General features: G+C 45.5%; 2 protein-coding genes and 1 long non-coding RNA gene across 4 annotated transcripts; 1 reads left to right on the top strand and 2 right to left on the bottom strand.

The window, feature by feature from the left end:
- Positions 1-222: 222 nt before the first annotated feature.
- On the bottom strand, positions 223-4,530 carry GINS3 (GINS complex subunit 3). The gene is made up of 3 exons (XM_015873887.2): positions 4,285-4,530; positions 3,651-3,884; positions 223-1,843 (listed from the first exon to the last, which is right to left on the bottom strand). Exons 1-3 carry the CDS (start codon positions 4,522-4,524, stop codon positions 1,613-1,615), a joined length of 705 nt encoding a protein of 234 aa, XP_015729373.1. The 5' UTR covers positions 4,525-4,530; the 3' UTR covers positions 223-1,612.
- A 35-nt stretch (positions 4,531-4,565) lies between these two features.
- On the top strand, positions 4,566-22,823 carry LOC107319222. Of its 2 annotated transcripts, XR_001557685.2 has the most exons (4): positions 4,616-5,593; positions 7,205-7,309; positions 11,449-11,607; positions 22,721-22,818. It is a non-coding gene; the product is annotated as an uncharacterized LOC107319222 (long non-coding RNA). The 2 variants fall into 2 exon arrangements; XR_004308610.1 differs by lacking the exon at positions 11,449-11,607 and having other exon boundaries at positions 4,566-5,593; positions 22,721-22,823.
- On the bottom strand, positions 17,994-24,554 carry CCDC113 (coiled-coil domain containing 113). The gene is given in 12 exon segments (XM_032446992.1): positions 17,994-18,152; positions 20,519-20,658; positions 21,268-21,423; positions 21,787-21,894; positions 22,071-22,223; positions 22,377-22,457; positions 22,697-22,852; positions 22,937-23,101; positions 23,478-23,598; positions 23,753-23,782; positions 23,784-23,932; positions 23,934-24,554. Coding segments are annotated over 12 exon segments (1,599 nt in total). The 5' UTR covers positions 24,222-24,554; the 3' UTR covers positions 17,994-18,100.
- Between the last annotated feature and the right edge of the window lie 76 nt (positions 24,555-24,630).

The raw sequence follows: 24,630 nt of genomic DNA, 5'->3' as shown, positions 1-24,630 counted from the left end.
TGTCTGTGCCATGGCTTTAACAAACTGCTACTACTCACGTGGGGTGTGTTAGACAGCTGACTGCACCTGACTGCAGGAAAACAGTTCATGACCACGTCACCTAAAAGAGAATGGGCATGGGGTGACCAGGACTACATTGTCCTCTGCAGACGTGACTTTGCAGAGATCTGCACTATCTGTGACTAATTTCTAATTGCTGGACAGCTAACAATGGACATCAAATAACTTCCCCCTTAAAAATCTTTATTCAGCATAAAAATCCAGAAATAGAAAATAGACAAATATTCCAGGAAAATGTCTAGGCTACTACATACAGCAGCATTTGAGCCTGTATGTACTCCAAATACTTTGTGAGGCAGTTTCCAGTTAGTCTCCCCAGCAGAGCTGAAGCCAACACCCTGCCCCCTCTCATGACCTCCAGGGCAGAGCTTCAGAGGAATGACCATGCATCATTTGCACTGCAGGTCTTTAGTCTGAAGAATGTGATGGCCAGGTACACCTCCAAAGACAAGCAACTCCTACAAGACTTGGTGCATCAGATCTTGAAGGTCTTGCATCAGAAACGCTGCTGTCTCCTTGTGACTCCTGGAGCAGGAAGGGGTAGGATGATAAATGCTGGGCTGTTCGAGTACCAGCTTCAGTCTCTCCTACTGGCAGTGATAATATTTACTAGAATCACTTTGCAGATGGATCAGAAGGAAGGAAACTCAGTTCATTTGCTCTGTCCCTCCACTGCCAACTGAACTTAGTAAGTAGATTTTCACATGGCGGAAACAGATGACACAGGTTGATAACGGAGGATGAATTCCATTAAGGCACCTGCTTTTAAACCAGCCCAGACTAACTTTTGATGCTCCTGTAAAATGAGTGGAAGAGCTCAGCGTTTGCTGCAGAAGCACATCCATCACAAAAGGCACTCACAGCAGATGGGAACATCCTCCATCACCTGCAGCACTGATCCCACAAAGGCTGGAAGGGAAAGAAAAGACAAGGCAGCTCCTCAGATCTGCACAGGTGGAGAAGCGTTCTCTGAAGTACTAATGCTGTGTACAAAAATCAGCAAGGAAAGGGATCCCTGTCTCATGGAGAGCATCTGTTAAACTTAAATGTATAAGAAATGGGAAAAGTGCAGTGTAGTTTCTAGCACTTTTTTTTTTCCTCCATATATCTGGGGTTCTCCAAAGAACAGGGAAGCTGGAAGCAGATGTTCCCAGGAGGCTCGTATGGAAAGGATGGAATATAAACAATTACACTTGTTTTCCAAACAGATCTGGCACTGCAAATATCAATTTGGAAGCTAAAGAATGATAAATATCAATTACCCTTTTAGAAAATCCTCTCACATCCTTTCAGCCACTTAGCAAGCACTATAACCACAGATCCTCATGGGTGGTATGAGTAAGCTGTAAGGCTATCCAGCAATGTGATGTGATCTATTTTTAATATCCTTGCCATCTGCCTTCAAGATTTGCACTAGGCTAATATGAAGATGTTAGGAAAGAACTCCTGTTAATGGACTGGGAATCTGTCCTTTCCCAAAGCTGATTCATCTTTCCTTTCTGTGACTATCTATCTCGGTGTCCTCTGTTGCAGCCACCTGTTCTTCAGGCTTTTACCCATCCATGTCTGTAAATTTTCTTTTCCCGTAATTCTGGACCAGACTGGAAACTGTGATTTGTGAAGCCTGTCCCTTTTCCCAGCACTGGAAGTCATTCAGCCCCTTCTGGCCAGCTTGAAATAAGGCTCGTTCTAACTCATCCAGCCGAGCCACCAGACTTGACGTGTCCTCGTTGTAGGCATTCTGAGAGGAGTCCATGATACGACGGAAACGGCTAATAAATGTCTAAAGAAGATAAGCAGAGTTATTGACACGTAAAGCAGAGGCTGCTTCAGCTTGAATGCTAGAAACCTTTCAAGACATGGGAGATGCTTACAGCTGGTCTGCCAGGGCTGCTGTACACAGCACCAATTAATCCTGGTTGCAAAGACAAACTACTTCCTGCATGAGCTTGCAGAGTGAATATCTGATATAGCAGAGAGGAAGCATGCATGGAATTAGATTTGCCTGCTCTCTAACGACAGGCTTGAGAAGACGAGAGGGTGTAACACAATTAGCATCTACTCCATCTCATTTAACCAGTGGAATGAATCTTGTGCCACAACAGCTGCTGTAGGAACAGACAAGCTGCAGCTTGTGAATGGACCAGAAGATACGTCATCACTGAGGAGCATTTGGCATGCTGAAATAACACTTGCCCCCTGCTCAAATCTACAACTAACACATAACATTTTAAAAAGTAAAAGGATATACTGAAAGGCTTTATTCCCAATCAAAAATAAGGAGTCAACGCCTTATTTATGGTGGTGTTTCTTTTAAAGTAAAACAGCACAGCTCCTTTCATTTGCTTTCAACAAGCTGCACCTTGCATGCTTTGATATTTGTCAACTAGTGATGTGTGCTGTAGTGGTTCTCTTGCTAAGACATGCATTAACAGAAGGAAGAGATGAAAAAAGGTGTGATCACCTCCTCAAAGCAGAAAGCAAGCCCTCGGTAGAGCACTCTAAGGAAGGAGTAATATTTGATAATTTAATGAATAAACTTAATTAATGGAATAGAAATTGTGTTTATTAGGTTAGCAAACAACATGCAGGAATAGGAGGAGGGATGACTGTGGACAAAAACAATAATTCACAAGTAATCCTGGCAAACTAGAAATATGGCCTGAAAATCATCGGATGTAATTTAGCTGGGACTACTGCAAGGTTCTACGTTAAGGCAGAAGTAATTTACTACAAAAAGGCAGGACGAAGAATGATGGTCTGCATATGCTTTACCACCTCACTATGGACTGCAAACCAAATGTGTCAATGTCACACTATCGAGAAAAATAGAAAAGCTGTGACATGATGAGCAAACAACATAATGGCCTGGAAAACTCACAGAGGAGTCTTTCTGCTTCCAAGGGCACAAAGCAGGAAGATGTGCTGCTCAAGATGCTGCCTGTCAAAGCAGATGGAACTGAACTGGAAAAATACCAGCAGTGATCCGAGGTTAGGAAGCATGACACATAGTGAGGTACCAAATGAATTGGGTCCATTTATCCCAGAGTGAAGAAAACCAATGTTCAAATACATAATAGCCTTCTTCAGAAAGGAAGAGAATAATCTGTTCTCAGCATTTACTTTGTGTGAGGCAAACAGAACAGAGCTTGTATTGCTGTGAAACAGATTCTGTTTAAGCCTATGGTGAAGCAATGGAACAGTTGCTCAGGACAATATGAAGAGAGCTTTAAAAACAGGTTAAAAAAACAAAAAATAGGGTAAATAGGTTCTGCCTTGCAGCAGGGGGACAAATTAAATACAGCTGTACCCCCTTTAGTCCTGTTTTACAGGATTTTCTGAAATATATTTACAGCATGGCAACTCCAGGTTAAAATCCCACTCTTGGATGGGCACTTGAGGCTTCCACTGACATTAATAGGCTGCACCATTCCCCAAAAGGGTCATATCATTTGATCTAGAAATCATGAATCCATTATGAAGTCACCTGAATTGGAGCAAGATATTTTTCCTGCAGTCTGCTGGGCAACTGGGAACAAGAAGATATACAAACACAAAGACAAACTTCAGGCCTCAGCTCTAATACTTGCCTGCAGGATAGTCTGAGCTATCTCGGGGTTCTCTGGGTTGTCGAAGTTCAGGAGCTGGGAGCCAAATCCATAGTAGTATGGCCCCATTTTATGCAAATCAACCACGTTGGCATCAGCGCTGAACACCGTCCTCCACGCCTCCCTGTAGATCTTCGGCAGCTCCACAGAGATCAGCCTCCTCTTGCTGTCGTGCAGCCCCTTGGCCAGCCACATTGGGAGCTCCAGCTTTGAGCCCTGTGTGAAGAGAGAAAGGTAAAGGTTGTTCCTAAGAAAACACGTATGGATGAGCCCTCAAAGCTGACAGGAAGCTTTCATAGTGAAGACCTGGTATTATATGGTATTATTATATATCTGACCAGAGAGATGGTGGCTGCCCCATCCCTGGAGGCTGGTGATGCCAGGCTGGATCAGGCCCTGTTGGCCTTTAAAGGTCTCTTCCAACTCTAAGGGCTCTATAGCTCTAACTGTGATAAAGCAGCCGCTATTCAGAGGCACTAATTATTGCTGTTTTATACTTATTACTGCAGTACTCGGCTCTTTATATCCACCTCAAAAGCAGAACAAAACGCCCCCCCTCACAATACCCCCCTATGGCCGCCCCGCTCCGCGCCTCGCTCTCCCAGCACTCCTTCACCTCAGGGATGCAATCCCCGGAACCGGCGCCGGTCCCCTGGCCCAGAGCGAAGGCCATGCGGGGCAGGTTGCTCTCGGCTCGGCTGGGCAGCTTCTCTTGAGACATCAAGATGTCGTCCAGCGATAAGAAGTTCTCCTCGGGACCCAACCCGGGGCCCACAGGGAAATACGCCCCCGCCATGTTCAGCTCTGTGGGAGCGCGGCCTCTCCCGCTCAGCCGCCAGCGGGCAGCGCTGCGCATGCGCGGAGAATTCCCGCCCGCCGCGGAGGCGGGAACGGGCGGTGCTGTGTGAGGTGAGCCCAGTCAGTCAGAGCCCAGCTAAAGCTGGTTGGTGGAACCTTATTAAACCCTGCATTAATTCACTGAGAGAAATAAAACACAAGGGTTTGATGATGGCTTAGTGAAAATAATCCCTTCTTCATCGAGTTTGGAGGGCAGATCCTCACATGGAAATGCCAGATTTGCGCTGTGAGCAAGGAGGGATGTAAAGGGAATACGTTCTTGTAGGGTGCGGTACATAAAGAAAATCCCTTTCTTCAAGTGCATCAGGTTGTGGTGTGAGATGGCAAAGTGAGGTAGAGAGAACTGAAGGCTTGGGGCAGCCTCAATGGGCTCTGCAGAGAGCTCATCATACTGCACAGCTGGGCCTGTTTCAACGTAAATAGCATTAAATACATGAAGTAAGACAGCTGAGGAAACTGCAGGGACATGGCTGGGAGCACTGAGGGAAGGCTGGGTTGCCTCCTGTCTGATCTGACCCCACAGCCGGAGCCATTACCCTAAATCCTTTCCTGACACTGCCTGGGTTGCTCCTTTCCCTCCAGCACTTCCACTCTCAGGAACAGATTTGCATTTCCGAACTGCTTGTTTCGCCTGTGGCAGAGAGTTCTTATTTGTAAGTAATAATGTCATGCTGGATTTGTGACACGAGCTTTTGCAATCCCTTTGTTGTGCAAATGCAGGCAAATAACTGAGGTAAGCCAATTGGCTTCAGCAGGATTACCAGTAAGAGAACAGAGTGCTATGTCAGATGCATAAATATTGCTCTCAGGAGCAGATTCTGCAATTGAGGACAGCTTGAATTTGTAAGGAAGATGTACATTCTAAAAAGGAACGCTGAAGAGAGAAGATAAACTGCATGCTATAATTGGTGTTGCAGACAGTGTTTTTAGCCATCAAAGGGAGCACTGAAGCAGTTCTAGTACTTTCCAGTGTTTTCTTCCCTAATGTCACTCACTGCATGAATTCCTGTTCATAAGGAAGTGGATTCAGTGATCTTCAAGGAATTGTTACCTGTATAGTTTTGCTGGTAGGTGAATAGCCACAGTTAGACAAGTAGCTCTTGATGGGATCTCTGACACTTTTGATGTCTCGGGGTGGCTGTGATGATGTAAGTAGAACACTCACGTGGTGTGGATGAAAGAGAAATGCTGTGTTTGTTCTTCACAGGGAGACCCTTTCCTGCCTGAAATATACTCAAGCGACTGAACAAAGCAATGAGCCCTTCCCACAGTCTGAAACAGTAAATGTCAGCAGTTTCCTTTTTGTTACATCTCGAAGTTCCCATTAAATGCCATAGGGAAACAATGGGAGTGATGCTCTTCCAGTTCAGTTGCATGCACTCCAATGCCATTCAACAAAACGATACTCAATGCCCAGAGGAAATATACTCCTTGATGCCATGAAATCTATCTTAGCTTTCATGGAACACCCCTGTAGCTGGTCAGTGATACAGCTCATTGCCAATAAGTCAACAGTGTGCAAGCTTCATCAGCTCAGTATCCAAGGATATTGGAATCAAAGCAACAGAATCCTGTGTGAGATTCTATAAGTGAATACATGTCTGTGGGCTGTACTCAGTGCCGGGTTTTATCACACAAACCCAGATGTGGATTTTTGGCAGAGTTTTAATCTCCTCTAGGAGAGCCTGCGTATCCATTGATTTTACCATTTTCTTGTAGTCCTGTATTTGCCAGCAGAGCCAGTAACGTAACAGGAGAGCACTATCAGTGGGGAAAGTTTGGCAAACCCAGAGTAATCTCATTGAGATGAATGATGGTTTTAGACCTTCTTTTCATAGTATGGGGTTTAAAAATCTATCTGCTCCTCACAGTGGAGTTTCAGGGCCAAATACCTCCATGGCATAAATAGAAATCTGCTAAGGAATGTGCAGTTCTATCCGGTAAATTTTTGTTGTTGACAGTGTATTGTAATATTACAGTGTTACAATATTACAGTTGACAGTCCTTAAAAAGAGTGAAATCTTTTCTGATTAATAATCCTCTGTGTATGCCTATGGTTGGGGGTTGGAACTTGGTGAGCTTGAAGGTCCCTTCCAACCCAACTCGTTCTGTGATTCTTGCTTCTCTGTGCAATTCCTTGCCCCTTTTCAACAAGGGATGCTAAAGTGGAGCTGGTTAGCATATCTGAAATGGTATTGAAGTGTGAGTCAAACCCTGATGATAAAGATCTAACAAAATGACCTAAAATGTCCCTTCACTTTTAAATTTTCCCCTGCATTCAATTTCCTTACTAACAATTAGTGGAGGAAATAATGACACGATCACAGTTTGCTCAGACTGCCCAGACCAAAATAGCTGTATCTGCAGAGCTAATTAGGAATGACACACTTAAAAACACCGTGTTTCAATTGTCAATTTAAGTTTTAGAGTTGATGTATTGTGGAAACTCATTTTCCTGAGATGAGAGAGATGGTATTGATTCCCTTCACTAATTCAGTAAATGGGTGTGAATATTCCAAATTCAGCAAAAAAAAAAAAAAAAAAAAGGCTGAAGGGTCAATCCTGGACTACAGAGACAACTCTATATGAACTGCAGATTCATATGAATTGATAGCATGTTAGACATAAGGTTTTGTTACCCTTGGATAATGTGCTAACGCTGTCTGTGTCCTCTGCAGGTTCATGGCTCTGACATCATAGGTTTGATCTGCAGTCCCTGAGCTTGTCTCCACTGATGGCATCACCTGCTGTGAATGTTTGTGGAATGAAAGCTGCAGCTCCAGGTGAGAGATTGGTTTGGACTGTAAGTGTTGCATTGCCTTACCATCAGCCCAGCAGTGCACTGGCATGATGGCCTGGAGCTGATGTAAATGGAACTATGGAACTGTAGACCAAGAGCTGCAGAATCAGAATATGCTATCTTTAATACTGAAAATGGGAAAGCGTTTTAAAGTACATAGGGCAGACTTGCTAAGCTATTCTTGTGTAGATTATGCAGCACACAGGGTATAAGGGGTCAATTCTTGAAGGCATTCTAATCTCCTCTACTAGATGTAATATTCCCTGGCTCCTGCATGTGTGTATAGCTACCATCAGGGAAAATGGTAATGAATTTGCATACTAAGGAGAAAGTAAATCCTCATTCCCCTTCAGTAATGTATAATGTCAACAAAAGTCTTTGATGAATGCAGACTCTTCTTAATTAGATGCTTGGGTAGGAGATTATTAATCCATTTATCTCAAATTCTAATTGTGCCATGAATCGCTTGCTGGTTTATGCCTAAGTTTATGATCGTATTTATCTTCCTAGAACCTATAAAGAGTCATACTCCTAAATGAACATTTCTTGAAAGCTGAATTATTGTATTCTTATTTTTATTCCCTTCCCCAACGTACATATATGTGAATATTCTGAAACCCTCACTCTGTTATCCAAGAGCATATCCTGCAACGTAACAATTCCACAATTGCCATTTTCACAGTAGTGACATCTGACCTTTAGAAAACATGGATTTCTGCACCAGTGGCAGCCAAAGGAAGCTGACTTGTGGCAAAGGCAGGTCTTTATGTACCCTAATAATGGAGCAGGCATGGTTTGAGGGCTTGCCAGATTTCAACTGCACATTAAAATTAAAAGCTTAGGTTGTGATACTAATGTATAAATACTAATGATCCCACCGGCCTAAAAATCATCTCTAGGAGATTCTAAGCAAGCCAGTCAATTTGCTAAAAGCGCATGTAGTTGCCTGGATGACATAAGTTTACCTGGATACAGCTGAGGATTTATTTGCAAACACCCTCAGGCAGATACTTGTTTTGAACGCTCTAGTTGGCCTAGTTGGCAGCTCGTGGTGTGCACTGCAACAGCTCCATCTGCCGAACAACTCATAAATCACTGGCACTTCAGAAACTCACAGCCAATGATATTCCTCCTATCAGCCGTGCTATTAGTGGCCCTCTGGGTTTCTGTCTGGGACAGGCTAGATAAGAACAGACTAAGTGGAGCATACTGCAGTTCTTTTGTGTGTATGCACTGACACAAGAGAAGGAGAGAGCAACAGACACAGCTGGCATTCAGTAAAGTTAAATGAATTATAGTGAATGAAATCACTTGATTGAACTGACTCTGTTTTAGATACAGTGCTGTACAGGACTTGCTGTGTGAAGATAAAGATGGATGTAATAGCACCATCCAAATTGTGCAGTGATATCTGAGAATGGAAAAGTTTACTGGAGTGTTGTTGTTTGTAGTTTTGTTGCTTTTATTTTCTCCTGTATCCTATACTTTATCTATACTTTAAACTACCATTAAAGAGAAAAAACAAACCACCCCTTGCTCTTAGTTGAAGAGCTGCTGAACATGTTGATGTGCCTCATCACCCTGCTGCCACATGAACCGAAGCCACGGGAAGGGGAGCCCCAGGTCAGTCAGAATTGCTGCAGGACAAGGTCATCAGCCCCAGCATCCTCCTGCAGGCATGCGTGGCAGCAGGCGTTGAAAGGATGATGTATGGAAGTGCAGGCTGAGCTCAGAACAGCTCCGAGATCTGCTATGGATGCAGTTTGTGACTTGGAGAAAATCAGCCCTCTGTTTTTTCAGTTTTCTTATCAGCAGAGAGAGCCTCTGGGCTGTGTAGATATCTCTTGCCTCATCGAGACTGGAAGGACTCATTAACTTGTACATTTCAGTGCTTGAATTGCTATGTGGGGCCAGACCCTGCTCACTGCAGCAAAGGGAGATTTTGTGGTTGATAAAAACAGCGGTAAATTGCCATCTAGGGAACTCCAAATGCAAGAAATTCCAGCAATTTTAACAGAATTCCCGTCTAAACCACAACAGGTTTTAGCAACGTGGCAATATTCCCTCAAACAAGAAACATTCATGAAACACTTGCTACACACTTAAGTGTGACTTAGAAGAATTTCTTGGAAATTGCTGAATCCAACCCCATGTAATAACAGGAGTTCATGCAACAAATTACACTTGGTGAGGTAAAAAAGGATTGTAAACTTCAGATCTGCTTCTATTTTCATTTTGGTTATTAGAAATACTGTTTGCAATCCAGACTATAGCATCGGTTTTATCGCTTTTACAGTTCACTCTAAGGGAAGGAGGACTGTGGTCCTTGTGCCTACAGATGTGCCTCTCAGGGGCAGGGCAAGTTAATGCCTAAATTCCTCCCCTTCTCTCCTCCAAACCTCTCTGTTTACTTCTCTTATTAGCTTAATAATAGCCCACTCAGTTTGCAAGCTCAGTTTTCTCTTGAGCGTTGTTTGTTTCTGCCATTCTTTCTCACAGAGCTAGTCTTGAAAAATGCATTTTGATTCAGTCTCTGCTCCTCTTTTGGAACTAGTAGGTGTCATTCATTCTGGTGAGTTCCTCTGCATTTCTGCTCCATGGACTGAATGAAGCAGAGATTCTGCCAAAAATAGATGTGAGCTCGTGTAATTAAAAATTGTGTATGCACAATGTGACTAAATCAAGATGGATAACAAATTCAGTGTGAAAAGATACCTTTTCTGCCCTGAAGTCACAGTATTAATGGAGAATAATGATTTCAGTTCCTCTCTGCCTTTGATGAAGTTGAAAGCAGTGTTAAGATGGTGCTGTGCTTTATTTGAATACCGTACTGCATGCTGCTATTTAGTCAGTCTTATTCATTCTGCTTTGTAACTCCTCTTCCTTAGTGTAGTGCATGATGTTGCAACAAAGCCCCGCTCTCTGGTTATGCTATTTGTATTTTGGGGGCCCATAATTTCTAAGGGGATTAGAAGTTTTCATGACAGGATCTTACTTTACATCAGTCCAGCAGTGTCAGCATCAGATCCAGGCTCTCTGGACTGCCCCAGAAGACAGTGACCAAGGATCAAAGCAAAATCAGAAGAGGATACTAAACTCATGCTGATACCATCACTTTGCTATCACATGAAGTTGCCTGGCATGGCCTCAGCCGCACAGAACAGGTCTGTGGCCTCAGGTTCACCTGAAGCCATGTGATCCTTTTCATGTCATTGCTTTTTTTGTCAGCTCCAAAACATTCCAGCCATCATTGCAGAGGGAGTGAAGGAGGGCAGTCAGGACAGAGCACCTACCCACTGAACCTGAAAGCAGGGCAACTATTTGTCCTTTTGCAACACTTACCTCTGTCAGCAGAGTAGAGTTCCTGTAACAAATGCTGCAACACACAGAGCTGCGGAGATAGGCTAGCAAGTGTGTGGCTTCTGCATCAAGCAAAGGAACAGCCATTGCTATCATAATCCTACAGGTCAATGAGCAAGCTGGGCTGCTTTGTAGACTAGCAGTTGTGACTGCATGAAGTATAGCTCCTTGATGTACAGCTGCAGAGATGAAGACCCTGATAAAAGGTTGCATCTGGATTAGAATCTGTCTTTGCTGGGTTGCCAGTTCCCTTCTGATTGTAAGAGTCAAGGTCTTTATCTTCAGAATCCCACTAAAAATAAAAAGAGCATGCCAGCTTTTTAGTGTGAGACTTTGAAGCACTGTACCCTTATTTATTGCAAAACATTTTGTGCGAGGTATGACAAGGCTGCACTCAGTCAGTCAGTCTGATATACAAATGCAGAGAACCTGATCTATGCCATGTAATTGGAGTTTTTGAGGCTTTTCCATCTTTGTCCTTAGATCAAGGTTATTAACCTGATGAGCACAGCATATAGGATATGCAAAGATACAGAAGAAACTTCACAGCCCAGCCCTTTAACATCAAGACCCTTCTTTTTGACTTCAAGAAGCCAGCAGGTGTCTTGCATCAATACAGTGTAGACACACAGTTTTTTGTCTGCTTGTTGTTGCTTCTCCATCAATATTGCCATCCTGCACTTGGCATTGTGTGCATCATTATCTGTTTATTACCACGTTTGTAGTTCTGAATAGAAGCTTAAAACCTTTGTTCTTTTACAGGATTTTAGCTTACGGTAGAGTTTTGGTGATGGTCACAGTTCTGTGCAGCCACAAGTGGATGTGCAAGGAATGTAGGCCAGGAATGGTCCTCAGAAAGCACAAGGCTCTGCATAAGGCTCTGCTTACATCTGATATATCTAAGTGAGTTTCAAAAACATGGTGAGTGCCATCTCTTTCACACCTACAGCTAGTGAAACCATGACAAGATGCACACTGATACAGCTCCCGTGCGATCCAAATGTTAGAGCAGATTCTTTTTTCACTAGATTGCATGGGAAGATTATGTGGTATTTCTTTCCTCTCAGACTTGTACTACTTTCTCCCAGCCCCCACAGTTTCCCAAGATATTCACACTGCAGACACAGCTATATCATTAAGAGGCTTCTTGAAGTGGTAAGAAAATGGGACTGCACTGAAATCTGTCAGCTTCTGAGGCTCGCCTTGAATAGTAACAATGGTTGTATTGAGCCATGGGATTCACACCAAGCTTGTCATATTGTTCTTTGGATGCTGACATTCCAATTGCATGTCAAACACTGCTTTAACACGCAGGTGTGTTGTGAAATATGCTGTCAAATAATGAAAATTTCAGACATCGTGAGGTGATATTTTGCTAATCATGGAGATTTCATGCAGTCCTTTATAATTCCTCTCCCATTTCTTATTTGAAAAGAAGTTAGGATGTGATCATCATGGATTAACTTTTAAAGGGGCTCTTGAAGGATCTGGGGTAATGTGAATGGAGCTTTCTCATCTCCTGCAGTGTTCTGGACTGGTTAAATTCCACCCCAGCAGCTCATCACAGAGCTGTTGACCCTGCCAGGCAAGGCTGAGCACAGTCTGTGGGCAGTGCAGCGTGCACAGTGGATGCTCTGAAACTCAGACAAGGAGAAAAGTCCTTGCACTAAGATGTTGACAACTTGTATTAGAGTGAGTAATGTGCTGGGATGCACGCCAGCCTCCTAGACCTTCGTGTTATGGCTGCAGAGTAAGCAATTTCAGTGCCAGTTAATTGCACTTGAAGATATTGTGGTGGTTGTGGTATCTGAACACAAAATAGGCGGAGATGCAGAGTAATGCTTCAGGACACGGTGACTTTAGTGTGAAGGAATCAATGGAGGACTTTGAAGTTTACTCTTGTTTTCTTTGAAGATATTTCTCTTCTATCTCATGCCGGCACTAATTCAACAGATACTGGTTTCTGTTGTTTTTTAATACTAAAACCCAGGGATTCAGTTGTCATAGGGATGCTGGGATGCAGTTCTCAGCTTCTAACATATAAAGTAGTTATGGCTGACCTGGAGCAGTTTATTACTTAACCACTTCTGCGCTTACTTTAATGCTTATGTACTGCAGAAATGGCACACTTTGTCGTGTTTGTACCTACCCTCTTCTTAAACACAGTTACCCCAAAGAAAAGGACTGCAGTGCCTGCTTAGTGTGAAGGAAGGAAGGGGGTCACGGGGATCAGAGTGCTGCCTGTTTCACTTATATCCTGCTAGGTGGCCCTATGCATCTCCGGGTCTAATTTTCCTGTCGTCTGTGAAAAGCTGTAACTTGTTAGGGTACTTTGGGAGATCAGCAGAAGAAAAGATTCATAGCTCTGTTAATGCCAATAGTTCTTTCCTGTGTCTCCAAGCTTGTCCAGAATCTCCTCCAGAATATCTACAGAATCCTTAATGCTGGCATCCTTGACAGCTGAGAACAGTAAAAGTTTGCACGAGGGAGTTTTGACAGTGAGTGTTCAAGCTGTCCTCAGCAGAAAGGGAAGAGCATGGCTGCGTGTTAACCACTGCCAGCATCTCATCAGCCTATATGGGCTCATATGCAGCAGAGGCTGCAGCTGTGTTTTCTCACCATAGCAGACACAAAATAATGAGTCATTTTCAGGACCATCCAAGCAAAGCTGAGTTTACCTTAATTGCTCTCTATTTTTCTTTCAGTGTATTTTGCTAAATATTCATGAATCAACTCTGTCCACAAATGTGAGCAAATATAGTTTGTTTCTTTAGGAATATTCCACTAGATATCATTGCTAGAGATAACATTCAGGTCTGTGCTATTTATTCCTGCAGAAAATAGAGCCTGAGTTACTTACAGAATATATCTTAAAATTGGCAGTATCTTTTTGCTGAGTCTGATGTATGTTTGTTGGAGAGTTCATCTTGCAGTATAAAACAATGGAGGTTTGGAATTGCAAACCTGTTCTAAATCTGTTTAATATTATTCATTGCCCTTCGTGGTAGCATTGCTGAAATGCCTTCAAACAAAATACCAATATCAAACCTAGTGGATTTCATGAAGTCTCTGCCTAGTATTTCTTTTGTGAATCAGAACTTTAATTTGGGCTGAGCAGGAACAAAACAGTGTTTCTTTTACAGCTGGAGAGAAGATTCCAGCAGTATTTAGCAGCCATGTTGCTTCCCCAAATACCAATGCAGGAAGAACCATCCCATCCCCAAGAGAAAACTTCCATCTTCCTCCCCTCCTCCCTGTCTACCCACTCCTCTCTTCCCTGCAACACCACACAGCACCCACCATTCTCCTGGGTCTGCAGCCAGCACACAGTGATTTATGAACAAAATGGCTGCTCAGGAGGAATGAAGGATCTGCAGTGCACCTCTGGGCATTGACCTGTATGGCAGCCGATTGCCCTCCGATCTTTAGGATTGTTCTAAGTGGATTAGAGCCCAACCTCAACAATTGGTTCAATCCCTGAACTTCCTGCTGAAATTAATGGACTGCAAGATTCTTATTGACTTCAGTGGGCTTTATCTCCCATGATTTATTCATTGCTATCTTCTGCACCTAAAGCTTTTCAGTGGTACCTGATCTGTGCAACAGCTGAATGTAGCTCTGCCATCCCTGCTTATTGCTGAGTTTCTACATACCCTTCAGACTATTATATTTGAAAAGCACCTGCTAGGAATCTGCTGAGGGCCCCCCCATTAATGGGGGCCCATCAGCAGCTCGGCTGCCTTAGCTCTAGCTCAGTTACATTTTCTTCTCTGCTAGAGATGAACATTAGAGTACCTTACCCAGACCACCAAAGGGTAACAGCCTTCCCATTGTTGCATTTTGATTTTAATGAATTGTTCCCCTTCGAAGCATTTTACAGCTTCCATGGCTCTGCTGAAAACCTGCGTGCTGTCTAGCAGTCATCTGGTCATGTCAAGATTTCCCTATTGCTCATTGTTTTCCATCTTGCCATTTCGGAGTGTTTAACCTTCTAATTGCATCTTTCACCTTGTTGTTTGTGCCACAGCATCATGGCACCTATCTAATGATGGCTGTTAAGGCCTTTAGCCAACTTGGTAGTTTGTGTCATTAGCACCCTGCACCTTAGAGCATGCATAGGGCACAAGCACTCTTTCTGTCCCTCTGCTTGTTGTTTTGTTCTGATCAGATCTTTCTGTTTAGCCCAGGAGCAGACTGCAAAGCCCTTCAGTGTATTCTTAGGAGATAATTAAAGTGCTGCAGCCTTTGTATGCAGAGGAGGATCAGGTTGGTTATACTCACTGCAGGTAATGCTGCATTTCATTCAGCAGCTTGTCTGCACTGGATGTTTGACTGCACTGCCATTATCTAGTCTACTCAGCTTGGATTTTACTATTTAAACCAGCGATTTGCCACACATTTCTCATTGCCATAGGGCAACAGCCCTCATTCATGCCTGAAGAAGAGTCTGAGAAGCATGAGCAGCAGATTTTTGTCAGCCTTGTTCCCTAAATGGCACTGTTTCTCACGTTCTCAGTTCCAAAATTATCTCATTGCACACCATAGACCCATATAGCTTTGCAATTTAGCCTTAGTTCCTTGTCCTCTACTGGTCCGTGAGCTTCCTTATATACAAACCATTTTATTTGTCATCATTTATATTAATGTTATATTTAAAACTTTGTGGTGCTTGGCCTGCAAAAGGATGCTTCAAATCAAGCCAAGGTAAATGCTTCTATAAATACAGTTGCCACATTTATACTGGATTATATTCAAACTGTGTGGAAGGAATGGAGTTTGAACCAAGAGGGAAAGTTTATTTTTACTGTCGATTGCTTTAGGTGGCAAATTATTTAATCTGGTCTTGGCTTTTGTTGTGGGTACACACACTCCTGCCTTACAAAATTGCTGCAATTTGGAGACAGCAGTTTCACCTGGACTGGTGTTAAGGTGCTGCTGCCTAATCTGTAGTAAGGCTGCTAGGTGCTGTACTTAAGCTTCATGAAGAATATACAAGAACCCCTGTTGGCTGTGCAGATATAATTTGGCACACATGCAGCATGGCTGAATGTGGTTTCAGAACTGAGCCAGTCAAGTTCACTGGGCAATACTTGATAAAATACTTTGGTACTTTGATAAAAACAAGGTAAGGCTTTCAAGAAATGACTGCACACCTTGTGTACCTCACATTTAGGATTACCATTTACATCCGTATGGAAAAGACACCGAACGTTACTAACAGGGTGGCAATAGTATATATTACTGTAACTAATATACACTGTTCACATTAGGAGTAAACATAAGTTTTGTTTTCACTACTGTTTCTTCAGAAACAGACACTTGATTTACTCAAGTAGGGTATGGACATGGTCCAAAAATCAAATCCTTACCTATTTTAGACAGATGCATAATCCTGCACCTAATACTATTTTAGCCTCTATTAGCCTCTGTTCCTTGTTTCCATTCTCATCCCCATACAAGGAGATGGATCTGTGAAAAAAAAAGATACCAGGAGACTCTCTATGAATCTTACATCTTTAACCTCTGCTGGATTTCTGTAATGCAAGCTCCTTTTTCCAGTGCAATTGACTAAAGAAAGTCACTTCTTTAGGGGCGGGTGAATTCATTATACTTCAGTGTTTGTTAGCCACTGAAGCTTCTCCATGTTCATATTATTTGCATATATAATGATGTGTATTTTTATATATATATATATATATATATACATATATACACACACATACATATATATGTGTGTGTGTATGTATACATTCCTTAGATGCATGGTTACCATATATACGATTAAATTATTCTGTTGGAAAAGAATATATTGAAAAGTTAAACAGTGATAGATTAAGATGTGTATTTCCACAGAGGACAAAAGATACATGCATTTACCTAAAAGGGAAACTGGGTCTACAGTGCTCCAAAGGAATGGGTTTTGACCTGATATATATATATATCAGGTCAAAAATATCCATATATTTATATATATATATATATATATAAAATATATAGATATTTAAATAAGATGTGATATTGGTAAAGGTGATCTGGTATAGAATCAAAGAACCAAGGATCAAGTCCAGTTCCTGGCTCTGCACAGAACCATATGCTGGTACACCTCTCTGGAGTTGGTTTGGGGCAGAAGCAGATAGGGATAGCATTACATTAGTCCGGAATACAGACCTTTGCTTTCAAATAGAACAATCAGCAGACATTCAAACTCAGTTCAAACAAGCTAATATTTTACGTTGAGATGGGATTATCACCCTGTGCCAATGCAGTGTTCAGTAGTGATGCTGCACTGTGCATCTAGGGCTGTGTTGCTGTTGTCTTCTCATATTCCAAGGCTCAGTGAGGAGCTTTGTGTCCTTGCTGTACCCTCTAACCAAAAGATATCAAGTGTTAGAGTGTCTGCTCTCTGGGGATGTTACTAATAAAGCACTCTCCAGCTGGCTGCCAACCACTGCTTTTTAAAAATAACCAAAACATGGGAGGTTACAGAACCCATTAACCCCAGGACATGTTATTATCCCTACAGCAACAAACATTTTATGAGCTAAATTACGGCTTTGACAACAATATGCCTTAGAAAATAATGAATTGGGCCCTACAAGCCATGAAGCTGGCTCAGAAGTATCCTTTTTTTTTCTTAGTGGGCCTGAGATTTTCCTTAGTATTCTTCTGGTGGCTGATTCTTCGTGATTTTCAAGTCTTCAAAAATTGTTAATTTCCTCCCTGCTGAGACATTGCTCTAGAGCTGGGGCCAGTAAGTACTGCAAGATGCCATCGTCTTCTAAATCCCAATCATTAATTAGTAAGACAAATTAAATGCAAATTTACAACAGAGATATAGCAACTAAGAGAACTACAAAATTACCATCCCAGAGTGCTATTAGGAAATGCTTTGTTGGGGTGCTTCATCCTCCTTCACTGCTGAAAGCATTGTCAGGAAAATGAAATGAAAGTCAATGGCAAAGCAACATGAGCTGTCAGCTGGTGGACATTTATCACCCTGATGGTCCACTTGCTCTGGTTCTTTCTAACCAGTTTAAAAGGGAATTTTGGTGCCATGCACAGGTGAGGCTCAATTGGAGCCTGCAGCCAGCCCTCCCCTCCTGCCCCCATAGGGAATGCAGCACCCATAGGCAGCAGCTGGCACTTCCAGCCCCTGGTTTGGATATGTCTGTCTTCCACATGGTTCAAAAAATGTCACTGGTTTGAAGTTTAATTCTGAGGTGTTGTATGTAATTAAACCTTGACATTTGAAGTCATGAATGAGCAAGCTTTATATTTTAGCTTAGTCTCAGAAGAATGTCAGGATGCAGACAGACATGAAATGACTTTATTAAATTAAAAGCTTCAAACTTTCTCTAGGCATGCAGTTTGTGCTGCTGGGAATGGGCTCTTCAGAAATAGCACTCTGGTCCCGCTAAGCTGAACCTTGTCTCTTCTTGAGGGAGGGATGGAATTGGGATGTTCCACTGCAGGAAATAGAGGGCATGAGTCAGTTCTCCCCATCAGTGAATGCTTCATATGCCATTAGTGCTCTTCCTTTCCCCTGAATGTGGGCAAGGCCCAGGAAGCCCAGGCTGTTAGCATCCCCAGGCCCTGCCTGGGATGGAGGTGGAAGCTGGATCTTATTGACATCTATAATTAGGCAGAATACCTTTCTTTTCACCAGTGCCTCTGTGAGGCTGTTCTTACAATGTTTCACATGCAGATTTGGATTCAGCAAAGTATGAAATTATCATGTTCTTTAGTCCAAAAGCCTCCAGGAGAGAGATGGTCACCTGTTGCCCATTGGCAGCCACTAAGTGGGACACAAGTCATTACTGCTGCTGTTTTACTGCCAGACCACAATCAATGCTGAGCCTTTTATGTGCTCAGGACAGAAAACATCTGTGACACTCTGCCCGTGACTGCAAAGCCACAAACACAGACCTGCTGTCTGCCTCTTCTGCCAAGCTTGAAAAAGCAATATGTAAAATTAGGCTCCCAAGGCTACCTAAATTGGAAGCCAAATAAATTCTATGCCAAATAAATTCAAAGATTCTAAATGGCTGTAGTTATTTTCATGGCATCCCAAAAGGAGAAAACAAATGAGCTACTTGTTTTCAGTGCCCTCAGTCTGTAGTTTAAGGCTAATTGTTAAAACCATCTATTTTGACTTTTTGGCCTAAGTAAGGCAGGCAGGACTGTGAATGCAGTTTTCAGAATGAAATGCTGTTTGGCAGTGGAATTCCTAATGTACAGTGAAGAGCATCCTTCATTTCTGTCACCAAAAAATGACCAAAAAAAAGCCCTGCATGCAGAAACCCTTGTAGGTAAGTCCATCAGGAAAACATCTCCTCCTTCTCTGGAGGTATTATGCGATGCCAAGAACCACCAATGAGGTGAGGAAACAGCAACCAGGTCCTTGAGCCATTTATACTTGTCCTTCCCATCAAATCTTTCTCAGCAAATGAGACCAGAGCCCACAGGGTTTCATAACGATCCCAGTGAGGTCAGGCTCTGTTATCCGAGCTGCACTGAGCCTGCTGCTGGTCTGAAAGCTTTTGAGTATTGTCCGAGAGCAGACTGCTTCCATGTAATGATCCATCCAACAGCGATGGCTTCTGAACACAAAACCTGTGGCATTCTGTAATCCTTCCTCTCTCATCTCTTTCAGGCCTTTAAAAATAATTTCAAAGTCTTTCCATTCCTATGATACACCTCTAAATTTAGGTTCTGTGTGGACAACCCTTTCTTTCTCCTTTCTGTGCAAGATTTTAGCATTGATGGGTTTTTTAATTGTTCTGTTGTGAAGCACATAAATACAGAGCCCTTTGGCAAGGGCACACACTAGAAATAAATTGAGTTCTCATCCTTATAATAGAAAAACAAATGTGGTATGGATCTGTCCATTAAGCCAAGGGCACGCTTGCCCCTTAGAGAATGGTCCAACCACACAAGCAGACCCCTGTTAGTGACTGCTCTTTGCTTTTCCAGACAGATCTCACTCTCCTGCATGTCAAAACTGCTTTTTGATGGCTGCTGCTGTAACATGCTGCCATGGATCAGCCTGGCCTGGGTGCCCCTCTGACACTGCTGCCGTACTTGTATGGCTTGTATGTCATCTGCTGCTCAAAGGACTCCATGTGGACACTGCTTGTTCTCTGCCCTGCCCAGAATCCAGCACCCACCTATCTTCCTTCTACACAACATACAATGGGCAATACAACCCCAAGTTTGAAAGAACATTGTCTTATGTATGGAAAAATCTACCAAGAATGCAAAACTCCATCTGGATACAGAGCAAAGAATAAGGAATTGCGGGTTCCACTGAATTCTATGGGATGTAAGAGCAGTGGGGTTGCTGTGACACAACCTTGCTTTTTCTCCCAAAGGGTGACCCTGGAAACGCTGTGATGTGCCAGACTAAAGGAACTGAGAAACGGCTCCTGAAGGCCATTCTCAGTGATGGTGGCATGAGGTGCTACAGGCCATCCCTGTATCACTGGTGTCCCACCGCAGCAGGGGATCTTGCCCACAGCTGGGAGGGCAGCAGTAGATGTGTTCCTCACCTTGTCGGGGCACAAGCTGAGCTGCAGCCTCCACTCTGTGTAGAAACCTCTACACTGGCAGCAGTGGTATTTCAAGAAGGTGATTTCAACCCCAAGTATGAAAAGCAAATCTTCAAACTCATCTAAGGATGGGCCACTTGGGATTTACATCTCCTGCAGTGAGGAGATGCTTCCCATCTCCAAGAGCAACTTGAACTTGGAAGCTGTGCTGGGACTGACCAGAGAGAAGGCCTCATCATTTCAAGTGGTTTCACCCCCTGCACCACTCAGAGTGCTACAGTTACCCATTTTACAGCACATTTCCCCACACGGCTGGCTTCCTCTGCAGCTTCCACTGCTTGCCCTGAAGCATCACACAAGGCAGGTGCATGTTAGCAGACATCTTCACTTGGTTCCACGCTCTGTGGTGTCTTTGCAAGGTTATCTGCAAGAGGGGAAAAGAGAAGATCTTAATGAGTTCAGTCAGCAGCGATATGTTGTGGATAAAGCTGCTGTATGGCATTCCCTTGCACCCACCCTGCTCCCACCTGCACTTAGTGCTCACTGCAGCATTTGGGCTTTGACAATGCTCCTCTCTTATCTCCACAACTCCTCCCAGGCTGAAGGAGTTGTGCCAGGGCCAGAGACAAAGATACTGTTCTTGCAACTTTGCCATGAACTCATGTTTGTCGGCTCTTGGCCAGATACAGCCATTCCTTACCAGGGAACAGTCAAGATACAGATGAGGAAGAAACGTTTGAGATCATCAAAGAGGACAGCCAGCACTGGGGATCCATCAGCTGGCTGGGGTGCTGCAGCCAGACACGTCCCAGGCTCTGTGTGTCCATACACACCCTTCAGGTTCCAGCATGAGCCCAGCCTGATGGTGCAGCCTGTCAAGTTACATGCTGCATCCTCACCTCCAAGCTCAGCTGTTAAAATTCAGCCTCTGTTCTGGGGATAGGGAGCAGCCAACAGGAAGAGCCTCCAGCGCTGCCTGCAGCAGCACAGCAGGAGACAGCACCCAGCCCACTCCAGGCCCCGTCTCCCTCACCTCGGCAATTGCCACCTTCCTCTCCCAAGCCTTGATGCTCTTTTCCAGGTCAGCGACAGCCATCGTTGTCTGCATGTAATTCATTGCAGGAGGTGTGCTGTAGTCTGACAGCTGCTTCTGCAGCCTCTCAATGAGACACTTCTCTTTGGCTTGTTGCTGCAGGAGGAAAAGTGACAGAGGGCAAGGATAGGGCAGGATAAAGGAGGGACATGATGCAATGCACCCACCCCATGCCTCCACCCCATAGTGGGGCTGCCCAGAGCCTCGGTGGCTCAGCCTCTGTGTCCCCAGGCTGTGACATCTGTGCTACTTCTCACTGGGGAGGAAAAGCTCAAGGAAAAAGAGCATCAAGAAGGCAGTGGATGGACCCTGGGGGGGTAAAATCCACAAAGCTGCCCATCCCCACCCACAGCAGCAGGAGCTCCAGGACCTATTCTCAGTCCCACCAAGGAATGCAGGTAGCTATGGCCTAAAAAAAAGTCAAGCAAAGTCTCAGTGATCCCCAAATTGTCATCTTACCTCCTTCACAAGAGTAGTTTTTCTTTCAACTTTCTCCAGCATCTCTATCCTCTGGGAAATGTCTTTCATCAGAGCTGTTGATGTTTCCATGGCACTGTGCAGCTTTTGCTGGAACACAAGAGCAGGACAGTGGCAGCAGGTGCAGTGGCAGATCTCCAGTCCCTGCAAAGCCACTGGAGTTCTCGGACTGAGAAATGGAAAGCTGCAAGAGCTGCTGGTCAGCTTGTGTGTGACCATGGGGAATAGCAGGAAGGGCAAACAGGGGCACTGCGATCTTCACTCACCTTGCAGGAGTCGATGATCTTGATCTTCTCTAAGGCCATCTTTAGCTGCTGCAGCTCCTTGTTCTTCTCATCAATCTCCTCCTCGTACTGTGCTTTCTTAACCTGCAGCAACTCTGCATGGACCTCACTGATCACTTCTCCCACCTGCGCCTTCTGCAAGCCCAGGGAAACAGAGCTGCAAAGCTCAGACTCAAATGAAAGAGCTTTTCTTGGTGGGGAAGGCAGACTTAAAGCACAGGGTCGTCTGCCTGGGTGCAAACCTAAGGCTTAAAGAGGTGCCATACTGGGTGCCCAGGCAGCACGCACCTGCCTGAGCTGCTGCTGCAGTTTCTTCTTGTAGCTCCCGAGCAAATTGCTTTCTAAGCGCAGCTTCTGCCTCAGCAGATCCTGAAGGAAGAAAGCAGATTAGAGAGTGGCAGCAGGGCCTGGGAGGAGGCAGAGCACCAGGCCCCGTGCTTTACTGTGCGCTTTCCCTTTGTTCCACCTGTACTGCAGCCCTCACAGTGCTGCCCTGCCCTGTGCTCACAGGGTTAGCTGCTAGGACAGCCTGAGAGTACAAGGCAGCTCATGTAGGGGCATGGGAACAGATGTCAGACCAGGCTCAACTTCTACCACACAGCACTGACCCTCTGGTGGTTCTTCTCCTCCAGGTATTTCACCACCTTCTCAGATGCTGTGATGCTCCCTTTCTCGTTGGAGATGGCTCTGACAACGTCTTCCTCAAAGTCACCGGTAGCTTTCTTAACACCAGCCCACCAACCATCTGCTTCTTGTATGACTGCCTGTAGAAATGAAGCCACATCACAGTCAAAGAGGTGTGAAAAGCCACGGTGCCGCAGGATGCCTCGATATCCTCAGAGCTGTACCTCGAGGTCTTGCAAGGTCTTCTCCGAGTCCTCCTCCATCTTCTGAATGTCTTTTTTCACATCCATCAGCTCCCGCTCAGCCAGGTCACATTTCTGCTCCGCTGTCAGGGCTGCAAAGTAGGCCGAGGAACTGCTGCGCAGCCTGGATCTGGACCTGCCCCGTGTCTGCAACAGTTGAGCGACAACACAGACACCATTAGAAAACCAGCACCGACCAACTGCTGCTGTGTCTGCATGTATTCCCAAAGACAGTCCAGCGTTCTGATAGCAGAGGAGCAGCGTGCACTTGGCAGGAGGGATCTGGGTGTGGATGCACGCAGGTCTGGGAAGAGGAGGATCAGAGCACCCTGTTAAAGAACTGGGCCGTGTCCCCTGCTTCCCTGGCATCATCTCCCCAGTGCGTTTACCTTCAAGTCACTCCGTGGCAGCCTGGCATGCACAAAGGTGAGTGAGCCCACACCTGTACCTTGATGCCCAGCACACCTGTTTTCAAGCTGGGGTTGGGGTTAAGTCACTCATCCCGGCCTGCCCCACTCCATACCAGTTTGGGTGCCATCGCTGGTGCGGAGCCTTGCTGCGGGGAGCCCTGGCTGCTCATCTGAATCTTATTGTACTGGTTCTCAAACAGCTTCACCCTGGACCTCACCAAGTCATTGGCATGGCTGCAAAGCAAAGGAGAACAACCCAATGCAAAGCAGGCCCCCAAAAACAAGGAGAGCTGCAGATCTCCCGTCCACAAACCGGGACACAGATGAGACCCTCAGATCTGCCCCTGCCCCTGTTGTCCTGTTCCCGTCTCAGCCCACAGCCCGTTACCGCCCAGCCTCTGTCCCCGCGCATCCCCTGCCCCGCCGTGTCTGCCGGTACCGCTTCTGCTCCAGTCGTTCCCGGAGCTGCGGCAGGGGCAGCGCGGCCAGCTCCAGCTCCGTCATGGTGCGTCCTGGCAACGGCGGCACGGGGCGGGGGGTCAGAGGGAGGGGAGGGGAGGGCAGGACGGCAGGGCGGCCCGCGGGGCTTCCAACGGCCCGTGTCGATCGGCTTCGTTTGTGTCTCTGCTCGCTGCAGCCCGCGGGCTGCTCTCGTTCCCATTCATTCTGCAGGGCGGAGGTTTGACTAACCCCAGCAGCGCGTGCTTTCCGGCCGTGCCACCCTGCCCGGCTCTGCGGGGCTTCTCCGGGCAGCTGTGAGAACAGTGACAATAGTGGAGATACTGGGCACAAAATGAAGGCTGGATAAGCCGTAATGAGCCGCACTGGAGGCCGGGCACGTGCCCCGTGAGCAGCATTGCGAACACACGTTGCTCCGCTCCTGCCCTGCTGGTACTGCCGCCGCGTTAGCTCCGCTGGGCAGCGCGCACCCGCCGACTTCCATAATTAGACACCGCTCCAACTGCGGGCGGGTCGGGGTGCTGGGCTGCTCGGGGCTGAGCTCTGGCTGTGTGCCGTGCCGTGCCGTGCCGTGCCGTGCCGTGCCGTGCCGTGCCGGTGCAGCGCTGCCCTCGTCCTTCCGAACCGACTCCTCCATCCCCCCATCTCTCGGGTGCCGGGCGGGGCCGGCCGTGACATCATCCTCCCGGCGGCGGGGCCGCGGCAGCCGGTCCTCCCAGCCGCGGGGTGGCGCTGCAGCGGGCTCCTCTCGCGGCGGCGGCGGCGCGGACGCGCGGCGCCGTTTCCGGGTCGGCTGCGCGGCGCTCG

Source organism: Coturnix japonica, chromosome 11, assembly GCF_001577835.2.
Source record: "Coturnix japonica isolate 7356 chromosome 11, Coturnix japonica 2.1, whole genome shotgun sequence".
NCBI classification, from domain to species: Eukaryota; Metazoa; Chordata; class Aves; order Galliformes; family Phasianidae; genus Coturnix; species Coturnix japonica.
The sequence above is the reverse complement of the archived record's forward strand: the minus strand, read 5'-3'. Positions and strand labels throughout refer to the sequence as shown.

Excerpts from the sequence above, each read along its gene's own strand:
- GINS3 (XM_015873887.2), bottom strand. The coding sequence starts at position 4,524 with ATGCGCAGCGCTGCCCGCTGGCGGCTGAGCGGGAGAGGCCGCGCTCCC. Across the intron at positions 3,885-4,284 it reads CCGGGGATTGCATCCCTGAG|GGCTCAAAGCTGGAGCTCCC; the intron begins GTGAAGGAGTGC and ends CTCTTCACACAG. Across the intron at positions 1,844-3,650 it reads TAGCTCAGACTATCCTGCAG|ACATTTATTAGCCGTTTCCG; the intron begins GCAAGTATTAGA and ends TATCTTCTTTAG.